General features: G+C 42.7%; 2 protein-coding genes across 2 annotated transcripts; one reads left to right on the top strand and one right to left on the bottom strand.

Annotated features, from left to right (window-relative positions):
• The first annotated feature begins 173 nt into the window (after positions 1-173).
• Positions 174-20,850, top strand: LOC132264942 (glypican-4). Its single transcript, XM_059765290.1, has 7 exons — positions 174-692; positions 12,542-12,706; positions 16,135-16,369; positions 17,358-17,514; positions 17,575-18,281; positions 18,340-18,506; positions 18,983-20,850. The coding sequence occupies exons 1-7, from the start codon at positions 503-505 to the stop codon at positions 19,357-19,359; spliced, it is 1,998 nt and encodes a 665-aa protein (XP_059621273.1). The 5' UTR covers positions 174-502; the 3' UTR covers positions 19,360-20,850.
• Positions 20,851-21,296: 446 nt separating this feature from the next.
• Positions 21,297-22,751, bottom strand: LOC132265270 (uncharacterized). The gene is made up of 5 exons (XM_059765850.1): positions 22,126-22,751; positions 21,905-22,067; positions 21,659-21,841; positions 21,526-21,597; positions 21,297-21,464 (listed from the first exon to the last, which is right to left on the bottom strand). The coding sequence occupies exons 1-5, from the start codon at positions 22,749-22,751 to the stop codon at positions 21,297-21,299; spliced, it is 1,212 nt and encodes a 403-aa protein (XP_059621833.1).
• Between the last annotated feature and the right edge of the window lie 1,102 nt (positions 22,752-23,853).

Raw genomic sequence — 23,853 nt, 5'->3', positions numbered from 1 at the left:
AATGGAGTGGATTTTTATTAATGAACGTCTGCACTGCCATCTGTGCACGACTGGCGTGCGCAGCATGATTTGTTTACGTCTGCCGTCTCTGTCTGGCTCATTCATGCGCAGCAGCGCGCCGCTCGGCAGCGAGTCTTGTCCGGGAAAGAGATAAGAGAAGTGGCCTCAGTTGGTCGAGAACTGTGGACGGGTGATGACGTGCGCGTGAACGCTGACGGTTCTTTTTTTCTCTGTACACACATTTCTTTTTTTCACACCACCTTTCGGCTCAGGAGGAACTTGCGTGAAGGCGATTCCCGAGCAGAGAACGAGAGGGGTCGATAAGTGCCGCAGCTGTGTGTGTTCTGCGTGTGAGTGGGTGGCAGAGAGCGAGCGAGAGAGAGAGAGAGACTTTCCTCAATGGGCCACGATATCAGGGGGTAGCTGAGTATCAATCGTTGTGTGCCAAGTGCCTTGTGACTGAGGGGATTCGGACTCGCGGAAGACTCTTTATGCCGACAGAATGGCAGCGATAGTGTTCATCTCACGGGCAGCGCTCTGGACGTCGTCCTGGATTCTCCTCCTCTGCCTGGCGCTGCCGGCGCGCGCCGCGCCGTCTCTCAACACGGGCGTCTGTGCCGCCGTGACGCACTTCTTCGAGGCCAAGGGGCTCCGGATAAACCCCAACGAGATCCCCAAGGAGCCAATCAAAGGTACGTTGCGCTAATGTGCGAAAGAGTGCCTTTTTTGTGATGGTGTCACCGCAGAAAAAGGGGTGCTCAGGGTGTCGCTGAGGGTGAAAGAGGACAGAAAGACAAACCATTGGCAATATGCGATGGTGAAAAAGCTGACAGGCGGCTTTGTGTTTGTTCCGCACATGAAAAAGGGGGTGAACAAGTAGTGAGAACGGGGCGCAATAAAGCTGTGATTGCGTTTATTGTGAAATTCTTCCTCGGCGCAGCAAAAGGGAAGAAATCAAGAGGTAAAAAACTTGCGGTTGAAAGAGAATTTCAAGAAATCTCGAATGATCTTACGGAACAAGGATCGAAAACTATGTTTGCAGATCTAAAAATGAGTAAAAAAGCCATCATTGAGGAAAGATTGTCTTAGAAATAACGGTATGTCAATGTTAGAATCAAGCTTTCTTCGCTTGATGCGCCCATAACTTCAAGAAATGTATTTTACAGCGAAATAACATTCAATTATAAGGGATGTAAAGGGAATTGCAAGCAAAAACCAATCTTCCATCAACTCAATCTTCCAATGAAGGATATTTTCCAACGATTTTCCTTGGCCGCGAGTCTCGGCGAAGTGCGCCGAAAGACTAATTGGCGGCCCCTCGGCGCTGTGGCAACAAACGTACAAAAAGTGAGGACTCTACCCTCAAAATGCTGCCAAGCGGCAAGAGTTTCTCAACCCTCGTGCACATATTGATTGTTTGCAGGGATTGCAAAATGGCTGTGGGAGGATGTTTTGGCCCCCGGCGTGAGAGCCCTAGGATGATGTGATGAGTCTCCGGGAATTAAGTTGGCTGACGCATTTCCCATCTTTTCCCCATTAGACCACACTTATTGCGTCCTCTTCGTGTGTGTCCCTTGAATGGTTCAATATTGCGCAATAACTTACCTGACGGAATCCGAGGTGATTTCCATGAGAATCGCTCTCCCGGCGAAGGAATTTCCTGGCGATGGTGTTCGTGCCTCGAGAGCTCTCTGTGTGAGAATGGGATCGAAGAATGGGCGAGATGACTAATGGACCATACCGTGGCAGCGTGGAGATAAATTAGGACGAGCGAGCGAGCGAGAGAGGCTGCAAGACAATGTATATGAAGCGATTCTGGAATGCAGGAGAGCCACGATCACATGGCAGCAGTCCCACGGTCGTCAGACACTCCAGAGGATGGCAATTAGCCGGGAAATTTCAATGGGAAATCGCGCATTCGGAGGCATTTCTCTTTGGCGACCGTGCGAAAACGCACAGGTCCGCCAAATTCGGCCGCTCAGGCCGAAGCCCTTTTATGGGGAAGTTGATTCGGTGGGACTTCTTCTGCAAATTATGCCCTTCACTTGCGCATTTTTCTTTTTCTCTTAAAGAAGAAATCTACGGATTTTCTTCAGAAACCTGGAAACGATGGAAATGATTTTGATCTTAGGCATAATATGGTTGTGAAGAGCTTCTAAATCGGGATTTTTATATCTTGAAATCTTGATATTTGCATCGCAAAGGTGTTTAAAATAGCAAATTCCGGATTTTAAACATCCAATTTACAGGCGAAATCTTACATTTAGTTCTGGATTGGGCAATAAATGGCCATTTTTCATTGATTCAAATTTATTAATGAATTTACGATGGTATTAATTGTCAACAGAACTTCCACATAAAACACCCTAATTTCATGCTCGTCACCTCCATTTATGGCACCATTTATAGCGTCGTATTTCCCACGAAGAGATGTTTATTGCCACAAATTATTGGCCCGCGCATTCCGGGCATTGTAAAGTCAGTGGAATCCACCTCGCCTAGGCGTGACGCATGGCGCGTCGCGAGGGCGTCTTGGGGTGGTTGGGCAGAGCTGGACCACTTGGTGAGGAGGCGAGCGGGATAGAATAATAATAATAAAAGAAATTGTGTGTTGTCCTCAGCGCGCGCTGTGTTCATTTTGGACGGCGAAGAGAGGAATATGCACGACTGTAAAAAATGAGATCAAAGATATCAAAATCAAGTAATTTATATAATATGGCCTTATGTATCGGCGCACAGCGGTTCCTTTTTATTTACAAAAGGAAAGGTACGACGTCTGGAATGCGACTCAGCCTCTCTTTTCTCTCGGCCATCGTTTTGTCCGCTCTGCTGGGCATTACCTGGGCCCATTGGAATCCTCTCCACACATTTGTGTGCCATATAGACGCGCCGGTGAGGCGGTGGGCGAGAGGAGGCGATGCGATGTGGAAGATGGGAGAGAAGAAGAAGGCATCGGCAAGAACCCAGGCGCTCCAGCCTTCGGAGTTCTCGGGCGCGATTGATACTTTCTCACACGTTTCTTGTGCATCTCTGGAAGAAGGGAACACAATGAAGGAAATGATAAACACACATGGATGCACGAGAGTGCGCAAAAGAGGGCCACCAACTCGATATATATGTGTGAAAGACGCAGTGCTGCTGAATACAATGCTGAAGACATTCCCCCGATGAATATGAAGGATAGCGCCATTGACTGCCGGACAAAGGCCATTTCTGCATTTTTTTTTCTCCCTCAGCGACAAGTTCCTCGGCCAATTGTTGCCGAAGGAATCACTCGATCGTGCCCAATTCTCAGAAACACCACGCCGAACGCCTGAAGTGGAGCCTCTCTTGCTGGATTTTTATGAGTCATTTGGCAAATCATTAGGTCTATACCGTTTCTCAACACCGACAACTTCTTGCACAGCTCGCATTATCGGGACATTATGCTTCGCACGCCGCTTCCTATAAGTTCTAGATATGCAACACAGAATATTCAACAGTTTAGAGAGCTCTTGCAGCATTTCTTAGACTTGGTCTAGATTCTAGAAAGAACAAATTAGAATTGTAATTTGATCACCAAATTTGTATCAATACTAGAAAGCATTTCGTGACCAAATTTGAATCTCAAACTTCTCTGTCAAACAGTCTTCGAGATATACAAAGACAGGAAAACCAAATTTGAGGAGCAAAATGCGCTTTAAAAGCGTGGAAATTGTATCTAAAATCTTTACGAATTGGCCAAGTTGGCCAGATCCTTCGAAAGGAATTTATTTCTAGTGCTTTCTAGTGTTAAACTAATCGTATAACCTAGAAAATGTTTTCAAGATGAACGTTTGAAGCCTGAATCCAAATATTCTGACTACTGACCATAATATCTCCTCCTTGGCTTCCCTCTGAGTTCAATTTAGTAGATTTGTAATTGTATTTCATATCCCATCAAATCTCCTGCTCTTGCGTTTCCCTTTTTTCTCCTTCCTGTCATGGGAACAGAAGCAGGAGATCGCGCTGCATGTGAATGGCTAAGGCAGGGTGTTTAAGGATCATCTCGAGGAGGTCCATTGAAGAGGAAAATCCCACAGTGAAAGCCCTAATAAAGAATCAAATGAGTGACAAATTGCATTGAATTTCATGCGGAAATTGAGTGGCAAGGAGTCGATTGACGCCCTTCTGGATGTATGTGAAAGAGCCTCTTGAATAATTCAGGCCCTCGACGCCTTGTGTTTTGGCCCGAGAAAATGTGGGCATTTAAAGTGTTTGCGGCGGCACATGGCGGGCAATGAAAGACACACACAGAGCGGAATTAAGGCAGAGTTCTCTCTCTGAGCCTTCCTGTTTCCTTCTCGCTGCGCCTTTGTGTGCAAGAGAAGCACCCCTCGAAAATATGTTTTAACTGTTAACACAAAATTGAGCCTCTTGGCGCAATTTTTTGCGCCTCTGCGTGGAAGGAGAAGAAGAAGAGAGTCTCACTTCTCCACTTACCGGAATGTGCTTTGCGAAGATCGCTCTCAATTTCTTTCCAGTCGACAAGTCATGTGTCTGAAAATAATTGCTGGCGAACAAGTGAAAATAAATAAATCTCTCTTGGCTTCTTGAAAATAAATATTATTTTCGCAAAAATAGCACACACAATTTTCTGCAGCCTAAGATAAAACTCTCATCATACCGCAGAACAGTTTGGCCGTACAGTTTGCCAATTGCCGCAATCATCAGAGTTGCATCGCCAGATCGAAGATCGTCTCTCTTCATTCATCCACGCGGGTTTGGAGTGAAGATACCTGCGCCCATTCACGATATTCCTCCACTTCGCTGAGGCCGTAATAAAAGAGGCATTTTATAATTTTTTATTGACAATCATCTGGGGAATCTTGCTGGGCGCTCGCGATAAGATCGTCTCCATTTCAATCTGAGACATTGATCAAAAATTCAGCGGCCAACAGAATTCCTGCGCCTATCATCATCCCAATCTACCCTCGGCCGGGCCGCCGTCATCAGCTCGGCGCGCGGCCCCAAATGCCCATTGCAATTTGAATTCAACACGCTTTTATTTATTGTTTCACTCGCCTCTTCGTCTTTAATCGCTCCATTCCCTCTGTCTCTCTCTCGCTCTCCCTCTCTGACCATTTAGCTTTTTATTATTGTGCACACGTTTTCGCTTGGTACACAAGCGCCAAAGGCTGGCGAGTCTGTGTGCGCGCCCACAAGAAGCGATCCGCGGATTTGATCACATTCCGCAATTTTTGCCCATCGACCCAACATGGCCAGCATTTGCCGCAATTTACAGTGCAGATTTTCGATGTGGAAGCGTGTGAAAATGCTCTCGGGAGAGACACATCTTCGGACATTCCTTGCGGTCTTTGGCCAGTGCGGTTTTGGAACTGGAACAGAACTCTCTGGCAGTTCCCCGAATTCAAATTATATGAGCACACATTGCAGAAAATCCATCACAGTCCACATTGCGCTCCTCTTCTGGGTGGAATTTGCCAATATAGAGTCAATTGGGGATGTTTTCGAGCCCTTTAACTGTATCGTGTGGGAAACATTGTTGTGCTGGCGGTGAGTATAAAATTTGAAATGCAAAACATCATTTTGTGCGTCTTTGAGGTGTTAATTGATTATCTCGTGTGACGATGAGACTTCCAAAGACTCTCTCTCACTATGTAGAAATTAAATTACCATAAAGATGTGCTTTGCGCGCAGGATTTTTCAGCGAAAAAAACATGAGAGCTTTCTCTGTGTGATTTACAGTGCTTTGAGAATTATTATTGTTATCTCTTTCGATTGTTAATGGATGGTTTGCAGCATGATTTTTGGGGGCCTTTTATGGGATCATTTCCACAGGGAGATTTTTCCCAGAGCAGCTGAACGATGTCATAGAGATTAATTCGTCTTAAGAGGCCATCATTATGGGGCCCTAATTTACTTTCACAAATTTTTACGAGAGTGATCGTTGGATAATTTCGGTGAGTCTCTCGCTGTGCTTGGGTGTATATAAAGGAATGGGTTTTCATGGTGTATCTCGGGCGAAGATGAGATGGAGAGAGAAAAAAATATACACATTAAATAGTTTGATCAGTCTGTGGGCACAATTTCTCGTTTTTTCCCCGTCTTCCCAGTAATCAATACATAAAATACCTTGGACTTTATCAATATTTATACAGTGTACCATGAGAATTCTCTTTCTATGTACACAAATGCACGCATACCGCACTGGGGCTTCTTCCTCGTCGCGGTGTTGGTTGGGGAAGCACACAGGCAAAGGTGGCCCCAGCGGAGGAAGAAGTTACGTGAGGGGCGAGGGGAGGTTCAATAATGAAAAACACGATTAACGAAGAATTCTCCCATTTCACACATCTTTCATCGTTCATGCCATTAACTCTTGAGATGAGAGAATAAAGAACAGCACACACCATTCATTCACTGAATGATACTTGAGGTGAAATGGTCAGGCATTCTAGATAAACGATGCGGATGGCATAATGGGATGACGACCATGGAGAATTCTCCGTCTATTTTTATGTTTATAATGTAAAGGAGCATGAAAAGAGGCATACAGAGAAGTCCACAAGACTACCCAATATCTCATATTGTATGTACAATGTTTGGTAGAATTATTCCCATGAGAGATCTCACTCTGTCTGTCCACTGATGGCGATGGAGAGAAAAGAATGCGCCAATATACTCAAATGATCACATCTTGCGAGAGGCGAAAGCACTTCTCTCTCTCCCAGGGAAAAGACCACAAGAAATTGTTTAAACAAATCGGGAGCCATCAATTTGAATAAATGTTTGTAATAACTATTTATGTACGTGGTACACACCATTGAAGTCTATTTAGGTGCTTTGCATCTTTCATTACACTGCCTTGGAAATGGAGAGGAGATATTCTTCTGCTCGTCGTGGATTTATGTACAAAACATCTCCTCTCTCTTGTCTTTGGGTGAGGAATTCACTTGCCCAGGGGTGGGCAATTTCTGCAAATCATCGCGAAATTGGATCTCATATCGCACAGTGGATGATTAGTGGCAATGAAGTTGAACGGAAGTGAGGCTGAGGGAAGTAAATCACACTGTGCAGTGCCAGAGGAATCCACTCACAGCTGGATAACGCACAGAAAGGTGGTAGTTGTCGCCCCCTGAGAACAGTGAGATGAGAGTCAGTGGCAGAGCAATTTGATCTACCTCAGTCGGAGACTCATTATTGCTGAGTTCGTCTCATATTCATTCTCACCAGCAGAGAAATGAGCTCCAATATGCCACTAATATGTATATTAAGTTATAAATTATCGTGTAGAGCTACGGCCAGAGAAAATGGGGCTTTATCTAATTGTTGTGCTGTGGTGAGATAAAAAAAAATATATATAAAGATGAAGAAGCGCAGAGACTGGAATTCAATAATTAAATGAGAATGATTTTTCAGACCGCATTGAAACGGTGTGTAATTTATTTTGGAAATGAAATGGATTTATCAGTTTTCTCTCTTAAAGCAAACCTTTGAGCATTCCTTCCATCTTTTCTGCCCTCATTGAGAATGGGTTTTTCGGGCGAAGGGTCTCGCCATGCCTTTCAGTGCACAATGAGCCCTCTTATTTGTCAAGTAATCCGGATAAAATCACATCCTTGAGGCGGTAACAGGGCATAAAGTACTTTACAATTATTAGACATTTTCTTGGGATTCTCTCTTCGCCCTCCTGCACTTGTCTCATGGCACTTGGCATTGTCAAGTGGAGGTTCCACTTTGGAAGCACGCAAGGGGGAGATATCGTCGTCAGGAGTACTAGAAAGGAATCTTACCAGACTTCATAGATCAAGAAGTCGCAAAAACATCAATTTCCTACGTTAGAATAATTTTTATTTACTGGTAGAATCAAAGATTAGGATTCTACCAATAAAGGCTATAAGAAACAGTGCAAATAAAGTCAAACATAATCTCAGAAGTAGTGCTTTTGATTTGAAAAATGTCTATTTTGAAGACTTTCTAGTGTGTTTCTGATTGATAATGCACTAAATAACCTTATCTTGGGCCTTAAAAAGCTCTAAATAATTCTTAAATCCTTCTTATGGTTATTTTAAACTTAACTTTTTATTTAAACGTCTCAGACTGTTTCTTGAGATATATTTGAAGATTTTCCGAAGGAGTTCAAGCCATTCTATTTCCCCCTTGGAAATATACTGAGGGATGGTGCAATTATTGACACAGTGACGACAATTTTTACCATCCCGAAGAAGCGCGCACACTCTTCGACATGGGCAATAAAACACCCCGAAAAGAGGCATAAAATCTCACTGCCTCTCCATCAATCTTATCACTGAGAGCGGAGTCTAAACTGTAGATTAGACATTTAGGAGAGTGAAAGAGAAAAAAGGCTGTGGCAAAACTCACGATCGTGCGGCAAAAAGAGGTCAAGAAACGCCAAAGTTTGCCAATAAAAACCATCAAAGAATTCCAGCCTTTGTTAACTTCCACCGGCCACAGTCAATTTATTGAGCTATCTTGTGTGAATTTTATTGCCATTCTTTATGGTGAAAGCTTATGGGGCTCTGTATACATTGGCATTCGCCAGCATGAGAGTGCATATGGTTGATAAGCAATCTGAGCCATGCTTGCATTGATAAGGAATTAATTACGCCACTTGTATTTCGCTCTTCTTTCATGTGAAATCACTCCGCGATAGAGACTTTATCAGCTGTTTCTGAGCTGCTCATTTTTTCTTGATGATCTGCGACCGAAAAAATTGACAAACTCGCAAATTGAGTTGCCAGGAGTCTTCGGCAGAAGGGCTTCTTTTTGTCCCGCGTGCCGAAGATGGGCATCGCGGAATGCTGGCGCAAATCTTCCCAGGTGATTTAATTGAAACATGGAGGTGGTTTTGGATTTTTGCACGCCGATTCGCCCTCAGGTCATCCCCATGGTTGCATCTCTGCTCTCACCGAAAACCTGACTGACCAAACTGGTCGATCCCAGAGCTGAATTCCTTAATTCTCCTCTCTGTATTTGTGAAATTCCTCCGCAGGCTCTCCGTCTCGCTCTTCCTCACCATCGCGCGTCGAGTGCGGCAAAATGCGTGCAGCGATATGTGTAACACCCAACGACCCTCGACACATTCATGCATCTTCTTCTCCTCCACTTTGTTGCACGGGGGCTTTTTATACCCATCTCAGGTCATTTTACTACTGTCATAGTGGCCGCTTAATATTCTACACTCAGCAGGAATTTTAAGAGCATTCCTGCAATGAGTTCATTGATGGCGTGTCACGCTGTTGATGCCGCCTGATCTTTGCATCTAGCGAACCTGTCTTTCGATCCACTCAATGCAACTTGTGTCTTGAATGACGGTTCTTTTGCCCCCTCAAGACGCGTGAAGGAAGAATTCTCCCCTATTTCTGACAAAAATATAGGTTTTGCGTCACTTATCAGGTCAGTAAAAAGCCTCTCACAAAATATTCATAGCGGATTCATGAGGAAAATGAAACATTCTTGCGTTCTTCTTGAGTGCGCGCATATCAGAGTTTCATGGTTATTGTCTCTTAACTTTCATTCCGAGTCATGATATTTGATTTACCTGATTTCCCGCTCAATTTGCAGATCTTTCCATCCACTCACAGAGCTTCTTCGCTTCCCAATCAGATATCTTGGTCTTAAGTGATTTACTGCTCAGCTGAAGATGTTTGCTCTCTTGTGCGATCTCAAGAGCGCTGATGGATCTCGAGGGGCTCTCGGTTCGGGAATCTCTCCTTTTCATTACATTTAATTACACTCCGGCATGTGAATGAGTAGAATTTTATCGATTTTCGTGTCATTTATCACCACACCGAAGGCGCTCGCGCTTGGCCACAGATATTAAGCGGTCTCGTGGGACGAACGGTCGCCGGTGTGTGCAGCCGAAGAAGGTGGTTTGGAAGCAGGATGAAGATGGAAACGAGTAATAAAATAGCTGAAGAAGGTGGAGTGAGGCGCAAAATGAAATAAATACTGCATTATATGTAACGCAAAAAGAGGTAAAACTTGGGAAAAGGAATTCTTGGCTCGATTCTTCTCCTCCACCAAAGACTTTTGTTGCGCTTCTTGTGCACATCACAGAACTGGGAGGAAAAAAAGAATCCCACGCGTATTTTTATATATATAACCGAAAAAACATTTTCATACTCACGCGGGTCCGAAAATTCCGAAGAGCAATGAGAAAGAAACTGAGACCATTTGCATATTTTGTGAATAAATTCTTTTCACCGCGCGTCTCTCTTGGCTTAGCGGTTGGACAGGTACAAAAAGACCGCACGTGAAATGCCACTAATTATCATTTTATTGTCAATTGGCGGGTTGGTTATTAGTCAAGTGTTTCTTGGGGTCTTTTTCTCCTCCCACATCCCGCACATGTTGAGGCATCCGACAATTTGCCGACCGTGAAGACCGAATTCAAATGACAAGGAGTTGCTTGAGTTGTTTGTGAGTCAAGGAGGAACTTTGATGATCGAGGAAGATATGAAAGACAGCGATTTTGAGAAGATTCTTTCAAAAATGTTGAAACTTTGGTTGTCTTGATGATTGAATAAGGAAACTTTACACCAAAAATGAAGGTAAAATTCATTTTCTAACTGTACTTGGGGTTCAACTACATTATTTCCCCCTTGGCTTCAGCGCTGCACTCGCTGATGGCAATTTTCTCCGCAGAATGGCTCAAGACTTGTTACCTGGCGGCTCAATGGCGCTCCATTAAAGTCACATAGAAGAGCTTCCCTCGTTGGCAAAGTAATAGGGATATAAATATTGCAATTTAATGTCTAAATTTCCTTCGTCGGCGAAGCACTCTCGATGAAAAATCAATTAGACATTCAATTACTTTGATGGCATCGCGGTGTTGAAGACTCTTTAATAAAAGGCTCGATGTTGCCGCGCAACCTCCAGGGGAATTGTGTGTGGTTTTGCCGTGGATAAAATCCTTTTAAGAAATTCCCTATGTGGTTTTGATCGGGGAAAAAAAGGGTTTTCACGCGAAACAATTTTTGCGTAAAATCAATCTTCTGTGCACCATAGAATTTCATACAGCATATTTTTAGCATCGCCACCCTAACATAACCAATATATGCTTTTGAGGCGTTTGCCAAGAGAGCGAAGCTGTTCACACGAGAGACGCACATTTCATTAAATTAGACGCGAGGAGAGGCATGGAATTAATAGAGATGCTAATAAATACAATGGATTGACTGTTGGTTCAAACTGCGCCCTTCCAAAGACACAGTGTGAGATTCTGGACGCGGTGAAAAAAAAATCCCACTGGACACCTATTCACACCTCCATTTGTGGCAATCTCCGTCTCTCATTCTCCAACATTTCATGCTCTTCTGCCCGCGCCTCTGCGCTATTATGTGGATAAATTTCTGATAGGTTCTCAGGCTCGGACAGTGGCCAAAAGATTTATTCAGGCAGACATTCAGGTTAGGAAAACAACCATAATTCGTGAGTCAATTGATGGTAATTTATGCAAAACCGTGTATAATAATCGAATATTTACAATTTTGGCATGAAATTTGCGATTTTAGCGAAAAAAGCATTCATTTTATCGTTGTAAATATAAGAAAGCTCAGTCGAAGTTTTACATATTATTTTCACAACGATCCAGCTGAAAGCACTGTTCTTTATTTAATTTTAAACATATATTTCTGCAATAAAGCCCTAAAATCGCCAATACAAATAGTCAATTTGTGAAGTAAATATTTATTTTAGTCTATCTAAGCAAATTTGCTTCTTTAATCATAACTTCGTAACTGTCAGACTTGAAACGTTGCGCCGCAAACCATTGTGAGTCTAGAAACAATGCTCGCACTGTACAGATGAATAGTGGCCAGAGGAGAAAATGGGAGAGAATAAAGTGAGAAAGAGAGTGCGAGATAAAAAAAAAGCCGGAATGTTCTCAGTGGCGGTCTAATTGAAATTAATTCCTTCGCGTCTGCAAAGAAAAACCTCTTCCTCCGCAAGTTTTTGATAGGGAAGCAACACTCTGAGAGATCTTCATTTGTCTACCAAATGGGAATGGATGTGTCTTGAGGGAGAGAGAGGGAGTTCAATGGGAGATAAGACAAGTTGCAGCGTCATTTCGCGCGAATCAAAGAGTGAGAGAGAGAGACAGAGAAAAATACCTCAGAAAGTTGTGTTTTGTGGGGAAAAAGAGCGCCAGATGATGGAATTCGAGTGTGGAGAAAAGCCTGTGATTGTGCGACTGGAACTGCCATGTGGATTAATTTGAGATTACAGCATTTAATTGGAATTTATGGGCATGAAATATGAGTGCGGTTTTTCAACAAGGGTAAGAAAAGAGCGGCGCAGTGACCAAGATTTCTGTGCTGTTGTGCCTCATTATTAAATGGCTTTGAGCAAATATTGAGCGTCTTCTTTGTCGCCCTTTTGCTTCGGCCTCAGTGTGGCAAGATAAAGGTGTTTTCCGAGGGATTTTCTCAAGACATGCCGACACACGCTTGAGAAATTTCTCTGATGCTGCGCATCTGAGAATGTCACACAGAGTGTAAAGTGTGCCTGACGTTTCTCCTCTTTCTCTCTTCCCTTCCAGATTTGCCCCTGAAGTACTGCTCAGTTCCTGTCGCGGGCACGTGTTGCTCCTACAACATGGAGACGCGCCTGGCCGACGTTTCCAGGCTGCACATGGAGAGACAGACCAAAGAGTTAATTGGCAAATTAGCCTCAGTGCTGCACAGCCGCGCGCAGAAGTTCAATGGTAAGTGAATTGGGGCCACAGCTCGATATCTAGCCTCATTTCCCGTCTAATTGCCACCACGAAGCGCCTGAGATCTGCGGGATCCGACCTGCAGATTGTGTGGCGAGAGATTGCAGCGAGAGAAAGGAGCCAAATGCAGAACTTGACCTTTCCACGCCGCTTCTTCGCGTTTGTCGAGAGCTTTTCAAGTTCTTCTCACTGAGTGTTTGCAAGGCGGAGATAGTTTGCCTTAAATCTGTACACCACTTCTTGATACTATCTTAATGCCTGTGTTGAAATATTTAGCACTTAAAACACTTCTGAATGCTTTTAAAGACATTTTCCGTCAGGGTTTTCCCTCTTAAGAGGTTAAAGTTCTTCATGTGCTTAGATTTCAGATTGGGAAAAATGATTTTAATGTCCCAGGATTTATTCATGACAAATTTCTGTCTTGATTTTCTAGTTTTGTGCAACTGAAAAAAGCTTCTTGGACTACCATAGTAAATATGGAGAATATTGAAAAGTTTCTACCAGAAATTGAAGTTGAATTTGCCACTTTTAAACTCAAATCGCGGAGATTATTAAGCACAGACACATTTTTCTACACTGTAATGATGTTTGTGAGAGGTTATGTTTCACTTCTAAGCTTTTTGTAATCCAATATGAAATTATTTTGAGCAGAAATGTTCAACTTTGCCAAGATAAATATTCCCAGTTTAAATACAATTTTGATGATTTTGATGTTTATTTAATCGTAAGAATCGATTTTAAATCAATCACATAACAATATAGCAAGATAAAAAGCTGTACACCAATTCTGACCATAATATCTGTCCCTTGGCCATTTCATAAGTTGAATTGCAAAAGTTCTCGAGTGGAGATGAAGTTGTGTGATTGATCAAGAGCCTTTGAGTGTGTCCGCAAAGCTTCCAATTGATATTCTTTAGCACAACACAATTTTAACATATCAAATTCATTTAGACGCTTGAAGATCTTCTGACAAATTACAAATTCTAGCACGTTTTATTATACTTCTGCTCCTCAAAGTTTCCACACAAAATGTTCGCAATCCAATTTACTTTGTGAAACTTTATCCAAAGAAGTGCCATAAAGTAAATCTGCAGTGGTTAAACATTCTCGTGTGGAAACTGGTGATGTTTATTGAGTCTTTTCAAAGCTGTTTCTTCTCTATAACAGGGAGGGGAATTTTGCAATTGCGTCCTCATAATCTAAATGCCTAATCTTCCAATTAGTGTAATTGTGAGTGGGAGTGAGAGGGATTTTTAAATTTGTCTCGCAAGACGCGCACGAGTTTTTGGGGGGCCTCCGAAGAAATCCGGCGAGAATTGAAGAATTGAAGGCTCCTCCTGTGTTTATATTTGTGATGATAATAATGTTCGTTGGAGAAAATAAACAGACATCTCTCGCTGGAAAGATTGTACCTCACGCACGGCTCCATTTAGCTGCCATTGCGATTGCATGGGTGGTTTTGTGGGTGTGTGTGTTGGTGCAGAGGGAATAATAAGAGAATGATCTCGAGTTTACAAGTATAATTTCAGAAAAAAAACTAAACGCACAATTATAAAATGTTGTACACAAATGCCTCTCTCTCCTCCTCAGTCATGGCAGGGCTTCTCCCGTGCAAGTAAACTGTTAATGTATTTATGATGCCGCAGTTCAATGGAGTTCAGGACTAGATCGTATTCACTGCCATTTGGAAGCTCGGGATTGAAATTCTCTTCTCTCTTTTTTTTCGGCCATTTCCTGGCTGCTCTCAATATATAACAACTTCATTCTCGTTTATCATCGAGGCATCTTCTTGCTCCACGCTCTGGATGCACTTTCGAGATGGAATCTGGCACTTTTTACGTCTCTCCATCTGCGCGATGTTTAAAAATAGACAATGAACTCCTCGGCTCTTGTTATAATTTCAATTTCAATTGATGCAATTTGTAAATGATATCGGGAGATGAGCTGGATGAGGTTTCACTGCGCGTCGTCGTCTTCCCATGAATGAACTCTTGTGTTCTTCCTGTCTCTCTTCATTCTCTCCACAACAATCTTCTTTCGGGCTTTCACATAACAATGCAATTGCTTCGATATATTTTTAGAGAGGTTCTCTTTTTTGTGCGCATCTTGGGCTTCATTGTAGTCACAATTTGCTCGCCTTGCGCGTACAAAAGCGACACTCTTTCACCTCAAATATCATCAAAGTTTTGGGCACGATTAGGCGTTCTGTGTGCATTGGACGAGGAGATTAGATAAAACCTCAATGTGACGAATTGCTTGGAAAATACTCAACCACTACTCTAGTGTGACCCACAATGTGGCTCAAGTTAATCAGTTATTTTACGAGGAAATTGCCTCAAATCTATCATGCCTCTGAGCTCACTCAATTGATTGATAGTGGGCAAAGCGTCATTCCGATGCTACCGAAATTTTTTTAGGCGCACTGATAAAGGAAATTGTGTGAAGGAAGAGTCAATTGAGGAGTGACTAAACTGTCTTCTAAGCCTTTCCAGTCAAATGTATCCAATTTATCCATCCGTTCATGCATATTTAGTGTGATTTTAGTCAATGAACTGTGGTTTTTAATGGCAATTAAATAGCGCCCGGGGCGGGGCAAAAGAGTGGGCGTGGCTCTAGAGTGATCATGATTTACAATTTGACGTGATTGAAATACTTCATCAGTGATGAAAACCGCTAGATTTTCACTCTAGATTATCACAAGCGATTCCATAAATTGTCGATTAATATGTTTATACAAGTTATTGAGCCATTTGTACAAACTTAAGACTGGAGATCGTTGAAGAAAAAATCAATTTAAACTCGCTTCTGCCGCCGATCTTTATTTATTTACAGCAACTGCTGTATCACTTCTCCGATATCAAGCGCTGGCTTGTGACTTAATGTGCTATTTTGGTAATGTGAAACCCTTAAGAGAATACGCTGACGATGAAGCAATCAGCAATTTTTGCGTCGAGCCAAATGTCTGTGATGAAGCGCAGAGTGTGACAAGTGGGCTTCCCTGGGTTGTCAGTTAAATTAAATTCCATGCAATCAATTCACTTGTTCGGCACAGCCGATAAAAGGCATGACGCATGTTGGGAAAATGATCGCGCAGTGACTCCCTTTCCCACAATGAGCAATTAATTGAATCACAATGAGGTAATATGGTTGAGCGTCAATAACCGCAAAATATCTCGAAGGCGAACCACTTTTCTCGCGTTCACCGCAGACACTGTCCAGCAGACATGGCAAGTGGCAATCGTCTCGCCGATAAATAGCGAATAATATTGAGATTTCTCTCCAAGAGGCTCAGTGGGTGTGAGAATGTTGAGCTAATCGCGCCGGATGACAAAGAGGAGTCGCGGCAATTCTTGCGATATGAAGTCATCATCATTGGAGAGAACCTGATATGCCCAAATAACCCATCTATCTTCCCGTAGATTACTTCAAAGACCTGCTGTCGGAGTCGAAGAAGGAGTTCCACGCCATGTTCAAGAGGACCTACGGTGCCATTTACGAGCAGAACTCGTACGTGTTCTCCGACCTGTTCACGGAGCTCGAGGGCTACTACGCCAGGGGGAAGGTGGACCTGTCCGAGGCCATGGACTCCTTCTTCAACACCCTCTACCAGAAGATGTTCACCGTCCTCAACTCGCAGTTCACCTTCGACGACAAGTGAGTAGAGGCGCTTTGGGTGGGCAGATTAACAGCTTCGCAGCCGAAATTGATCGTCAAGGGGGAGATAATGCTGAACTTTTGCCATTTCTGAGCTTCTACACTTGAGCTCTTACTTATCACTTAAAAATCACAGTTTCAGTGATTTTTTTTCTGTTCTTAAACCTGAAAAATATCTCTAAAAGCTTTTAAAATACATAGATTTTGTGCAATGTGGAAATTAGTACAGTTTAGAAGCAGAATTTATGTCTTTTTTGGGATATTTATTGACTAAATCGAAGTCTCTTCCAAAATTTTAGCACTTAATTGTATACCACCGTCGATTAGATTATCTCCGCCTTGGCTGGCAGTCGAGAATGATAGCCATCTAATGAGAATCCTATACATGGTTAATTGGTGCAAATAAATGCCCGCGAGTGGAGATAATGAATGGACGAGAATAAATCCAAATAAACTCATTGGGAGGCAGATGATCCAGACGGGCTCGCGAGAGCCGAAAGCCCAATGGCTAAAAATAACACTCAAGTCACTTGTTGTGACTCATGAGAAGATGATGAAGATTGTCTATACAAAAGAGATAAATATCTGTGCGGCCTTTCAATAGACTTCGATAGGCCGGAGTTTGCTTGCGTCGGCCTCAATTGGTTTTTAAGAAGTTCAGGTCAAATTTCAATTATCAAACTGTCGGCTTTACAAGTTGATCTTGCGAAATATGCGGCAATTGATGAGAGTCTTGCGCCTCAGTTTGTCACCTCTGATTTTGGCACTTGAGGCGAATTTAGCATCTCACGAGCACTCTGAGATGCGTCAATGGCTTAAGGAGACATCAAAACAGAATGATTAAAAAATGCGGTGCAATTGAATGCCACTTAATTGAGACACACGAGAGAGTGTGGGCAAAGTTAATTCTTCCAGCGCAGCTGAGGATGAATCAATTGGATTGTTGTGCCTCTGTTGCAATTGACCTCATGTCTGATTTGCCTTGCAGATACTTGGGCTGTGTCAGTGAACATATGAAGCAGCTGAAGCCGTTCGGCGATGTGCCCGATAAGTTGTCCGTGCAGATCAAGCGCTCCTTCGTGGCGACGCGAACCTACGCTCAATCGCTGGCCACGGCGGCCGACATCGTGAAGAACATGATGAATGTGGGTTGATGGCTGGAGGTGGTTTGCGTGGACGCGTAATTTGATTGTTGTGTCTTGCAGATCAAGCCGCATGCGGAGTGCGTGATGGCGCTCACGAAGATGCAGTGCAACGTGTGCAGCGGCCAGACGGCCAAACCCTGCGCCAATTACTGCGTGAACGTGATGAAGGGCTGTCTGCAGCATCACATGGAGATGGACCACGAGTGGGACAACTTCCTCACATCCATGGAGAAGCTGTCAGATCGCCTGCTCGGCCCGTTCAACGTCGTGATGGTCGTGGAGCCGATCAACATCAAAATCTCCGAGGCGATCATGAACTTCCAGGAGACGAACAAGGATATCTCGAACCAGGTGTTCCAGGGCTGTGGGCGACCGATGCTGGGCCGAAAGCGACGCCAGGTCACCGACCCGGAGGGCTTCACATTCGACGATGAGGAGACAACGCGACAGAGCCGCTCGGCTGAGCCGACGAGCCAAGAATTGAGCAAGTTCGAGCCGTTGCGTTTTAGCAACAGCGACAATTACAGCGAGAACGGCCGCAAGGGGAAGAAGAACAAGAACCGCAACAAGGCCAGGAAGGGCGACAACTACGACGACGACTACAGCAAGGAGCCCGTGCTGGACAAGCTGATCAAAGACATCCGGCAGAAGGTGAAGGACACCAAGAACTTCTGGTCCAATCTGCCCTACCAAATCTGCAATAATGAAGACTTGGCTGCGGCGCCCTCGATGGAGGACTACTGTTGGAACGGGCATGCTGTCGACAGGTAAGTCTCTGCAGGCCTTGGTAGATGCGCAGGAGTCTAATGACTGGGCGCTTTGCAGGTATCTTCATCCGGTGATCTCAGACAACAAGCAGAATCCGGAGTTTCCCGGCAACACGCCTGCGCGCCGGGGCGCAATCCTGGACGCCCAGCTTTACAACTTGAGGACGTCAATTAGTCAACTGAAGAACGCTTACAACGGTCTCGACGTGGAGTGGAGCGATCAGGGTAAGCAAGAGATCGAAAATACAGTCTTTAAAGTTAATTTTTGGACAAATACTCTATTTTAAAGGGATAAAATAGAGTCACAAATTCAAAATTTCTTTGAAAATCAATCAAAATCTTTTTAAAACAGGCAGGAAAAATATTCAAGCCTAAGAATTTCGTGAAAAGTAATCGAAAAAGACAAGTTACCAGCCGAATTTACGAGTTTTATTTTTAAGTCATTCATTAATTATTCTATTGCTTATTATTGTCAGGATTAACGTTAATAAATTAAATTAAATTATTTAAACTGACAAATGAAAAGCAGGAACTTCTGGAAAGCTCTCACTATCGGGAATGTCAATTGGGTCAATTAAGAATTATTAGTGAATCACAATATCGATTTCACTTCAATCGAGTCCTGATTTGTCAACATTGCAATGCTCATGAATTTCTCAATGTGCTCTAATTGTTGGTCTTTTGTGTGGCGTGTTTTGCAGAAGAGGGCGAATACGGCAGCGGCTCTGGCAGCGGCGTGGACGACGACGAGGACTCCGGCGGCTCTGGGATGGGCGGCTATGACTTCGAGGCGCACATTCCGCCGCACATCACGCACAATGAGATCTCGCCGGGACGCGATTCGCTGCCCGGCAATGCGTCGCATCCTGCCGGCGGGCGCGACGAGCTACCGTCGCCGCCGCGGACGGGCGACGATGATGCGCCCGAGGACACGCACTTCAACGAGCTGGAGCCAAAGGGCGGCACGGAGAGCGGCGCCACGCGTATCCCCGAGATGTCCATCGGGCGCGCGCTGGTCACGTACATGTTCCCCATCTTTATGGCCTGGTTCGGAGGCATGTTCGCCGAATTGCTGTGATAAACTTTATTATTTTTATTTTGATACACTCGATAGGCGTTTTTATTTTAATGAAATTCGCGGGCGGAAGTGAAGTCGCGGCCGCCCGGAAAGTGTGTGTGCGGCCAGTGGATGTGGAGAGTGTGACGTTGTTGTTTGTTTATTGGACCTCGTGTTGGAGAGTGACGAACGAGGTTGCGGAGCATAAATTTATTGTAATGTATAAAAGGCACACACCCTCTGTCAACGGAAACCAATTGTGGCACAGAAGAAGCACACACTCTTGGATGTTCTCAGTGTTTAAAGTGCGCGCGCCAAGAGAGGAAGAGAATAAAAACTATGATTTTTGTGTTGTTGTATGAGTGTGAGATAAAGATACAATTTTAATAGGAAATAAATTTTTACAATTATTTAATTTTTAAATTATGAATTTATTTATAACATTTAAAACGGAAATGTGCGCTAGTTTGATTGTAGGAAACAAAAAAAATACACACAATTCAAATTTTCATTCACTGTAATTTTAGCCAAGATGAGATACAAAGAGATGAACAAAAATTGGGCGGTCGATAGTGAGTTGTTGCAGAATATAACTTCTGCGACACCTTCTCCGAGACACGCTGTAGAAACTGTGCCAGAAAGAAATGATGCACTCTTAATTTATAAGGGAGAAAAGAGCCCATAGAATTGTCCATCAAATGTAATTGTTCAAAATGTGTCATTTTAAAGGATAATTAATTAATTCACTTATTAATACTTAATGTCTGTAACACTGCTTATCCGTTTTATACTTCTCACCCTGACACGTTCGGGGCGATTAACGCTTAATTTCCTTTTTTTTTTTACTACACAGAGAAAAGCATGAGAACAAGCAAAGTGTAAATAATCTCGTGAATACGTACAGGGAAGTGCAAAATGGGAGGGAAAATCATTACTATTATAGAATGTATTTAGGTGAATTCAATGGCACAATTCAAGTCCTTTTCGAGCAAAGACCTTTTCTCAAAATTTATATCTTTCCATTTTAATGTCATTGTCATTTTATTAAAACCAACTATTTAAGTAGATGAAGAGAGAGAGAAAAAGAGCAAAGGGAGATGATGAAATTTAATGTGATTGAAAACTCTTTTTTAAATGATTTAACACACTTTTAGTGAAAGAATTATGATGATGAATCGTGAAAAAAGATAGACTGTACACTAATCTTAGCGAGTATTTTTTATTATTATTATTTTCGTGTAAAAAGAAGAGAAAAAAATCCCAATGAGTTTTATCGAAGAAAAAAAAGGAAAGTGAAGAGAAATTGATTTTTCGTCTCAATTGTTTGCAAAAACAAGTTGCATTTTCGGGAGCAGAGCAATATTGAGAGATCAAAGTCTTTCTTCCTCAGCCTCATGGCCGTGAGGATTTTGTGGGAGTTTCTAAAGATGGTTTTCAAAGTCAAAGAACGTAAAATAAATTCGACAAATGCGACTCAGTCAAGAGTCTCAAGTTGATATTTTAGATGAGAGAGAAGAAAAAAGTGTGGAGATTATAGGAAGAGAAATGCATTTTTTACAGGATCTATTGTATACCTTCTACCCTAATTGATGAGAAATAAAGAGAAAAGATTTATGTAAATACGACTGGCAATTTTTCAACTCAACCCTAAACATTTAATCACCTGGAAATTGAGCGTTTTCCACGCGAGTTTTTCACCCTCTCTCGTCCTGTGCTTGTCGTGCGTGAAGCAATCGGCAATTAGCAATTGTAATTGAGTGTGTTGTGAGGTGAGGAAAATGGCATGAAAAAGTACAAGGGGAATTCCGCATCCGCTCAATAAGAAATTCATAGTTAAAAACAGTGTCGAAACTGAGCTCAAATTGGTTTGTGTCACTGCTAAAGACACTCAGAGAAATCCATGCCTGACTTGCGCACATTCAATTCTAACACTTTGTGAGTTCAACTTCTTATTTAGATCAAGCACTGCTCGCTGTTGCACTTGCTGTTGCATCAAATTGAATCATGATTGTAAGATACATCGACATGGCGCCAACAGTCGCGGCGACAAAAGGCCAATCAAAGGTGAAAAATCCACAAGAGACTTCCGGACGTCTGTGTAGAAGTTGTTGAGAGAGCAATTTAAGCTGAAATCAGTATGAAAAATCCCTGTAAAGTCTTCCAAAGAATCCCATCAATGTTTATTACCTTCTCAGTGAGCGGAGGCGAATCCATGTGTTTATTGATGGCTTTGTGGATCAAAATTGCCATCTTGCGACTCTGATGCAGAAGATGTTTAAATTACCACTCAAGTCAGACACTAAAGGACTCATTATTTTACCTGTCGAGTTATGTTGCTTCCTTCCTTAATGGCCAGAAGCACAAACATATAGTCATAAGATTGCCAAATTGCATAGATTGCAGTTATCAGAAGTTCATCCCAGCGATTCTGCACGATACAACGATAGAATGTGTAGAAGCCTAGAACATTTAAGCCAAAACTGGCACAAATCCAACACATTGCCTGAAATATGTAATTTAAATATTCCATTAAACCTCTTTAAATATCTAGCTTAAGTCATTTCACCTGAACAGAGAAGCAAGAGTTAAGAAGACTGACGGAATCTGTGAGTAAATCGTGCATTATGGACAGATCCGTGATGAAAACAGCGTTTTCCTTCCAAAACAGCTTGAGAGCATCCACTTTTCTCACGGAGAATTCCTGCACTCTTCCCAAGCTGAAGCGTTTCCTGAATGAGAAACTTGTCAATATTATTCAAGTCAATCGCTTGAATGTCTATCACTTACCGAAAAGCGTTATTGAGGGTGGAGAAGCGCCATCGAATTACCATCAGCGTGAAGATGAATTGAAGCATAAAAGCCACGTAAGAAATGGTGATGACAAAGGCATTTGTGTGGCACAAGTGGCGCATTGCACTCATGCCAGCAACATCGCCATGTAGAAGAAGGGTCGTGATGGCCAACAACATCATTAGACCCACGAATCCAATCACACCGCGCAGGATAACTCTGTATTGACGAGCAAAATTCTGATCGATATTGTGGATGCGCATAATGGAATCGCATTTGTGGAGGTTTTGCAGCAGCCTCAAATTGCACTTCCTGAAGTAGATGTTGATAAGAACGCCAACAGCTTGAACCAGAGAGCCATATATTGCGATGCATCTGCTGATCAAGTTCATGCTGAGCGAAGAAGTGTATCCGTCATAGATATCCCACTTGATATTCACTCCCAAAACCACAGCATAGCAAGTGAATGAGAAAATGCCGCAAATGATATCTATTGAGGATGCCTTGATCTTCTGACTTTCCTTCTCACTTTTGAACACTGTGAAGAGTTGAAAGCCAAAAGCTTTGCAGAAAATTCTCATTGGAAGCGTCACTTCGAAGACACTCTCGATTGATTTAGCCATTTCAATCAAACTGACCAAATAAATCCCAAATGGGATTAAAGGTAAATGAAAAATTGTGTAATGTTATTAGTCATAATTTATTCAAGTCGTCACGAAACACGTTGATCATGCAATATTTACCAATCCACTTAGAGAGAAAACTTTCGTGCTGAATTTGGTGTATTGAAAATGAATCATTTTCACGGAATGAACTTCTTCATTCAGCTGCATCGAATTGAATCATGATGGACAAATACATTGTCATGGCGCCAACAGTCGCGGCGACAAAAGGCCAGTCGAAGGTGAAGAATCCACAAGAGACTTCCGGACGTCTGTGCAGAAGTTGATGAGAAATCAACTTCAGCTAGAATACCAGAAGAATCAATATGAATTGACATTATGCAGATAAAACATTTCATTACCTTATCAGTGAGCACAGGAGAATCAACGTGCTTATTGATAGCCTTGTGAATAAGTATCGCTGTCTGTCGACTCTGAAGCCAGAATATCCGAAATTTCTATGTTTGTTGAATTAAATTTACAAAGTCAATTCTTATCATACCTATCGAGTGATGCTACTTCCTAAAGTGATGGTCAGAATGACGAACGTGTAGTTGAAAAACTGCCACATTGTGTAGACTGCAGCTATCACAAGTTGATCCGAAAGATGCTGAACGACACAACGGTAGAGAGTGAAGAAGCCTAGCACATTTAGAGCAAAACATGCACAAACCCAATACATTGCCTGAGAAGGAAGACACAATTTCTTGCCTGCCTTAAGCGAAATCTAACATTCAGAATCTAAAATCACCTGAATAGAGAAGCATGAGTTGAGGAGACTCATTGAATCGTTCAGTAAATCGTGCATTACAGACAAGTCAGCGATGAAAGCTGTATCTGTCTTCCAGAAAACCTTGAAATTGTCTATGTTTATCACCGCAAATTCCTGAATCCCTTCTAGGTTGAAACGTTTCCTAATTTCATTTGTGATAAAGTTAATATCATATATAATTTGGGTATTAAATCAATTTTACCGAAAGGATTCGTTGAGGGCGGAAAAACGCCATCGAATTATCATGAGTAAGAAGTTGAATTGAAGCATAAAAGCCACATAGGAAAGGGT

This window comes from Phlebotomus argentipes, unplaced genomic scaffold (assembly GCF_947086385.1).
Source record: "Phlebotomus argentipes unplaced genomic scaffold, Phlebotomus argentipes genome assembly contig_2, whole genome shotgun sequence".
Lineage (NCBI taxonomy): Eukaryota > Metazoa > Arthropoda > Insecta > Diptera > Psychodidae > Phlebotomus > Phlebotomus argentipes.
This window is presented reverse-complemented; position numbering and strand designations above follow the sequence as displayed.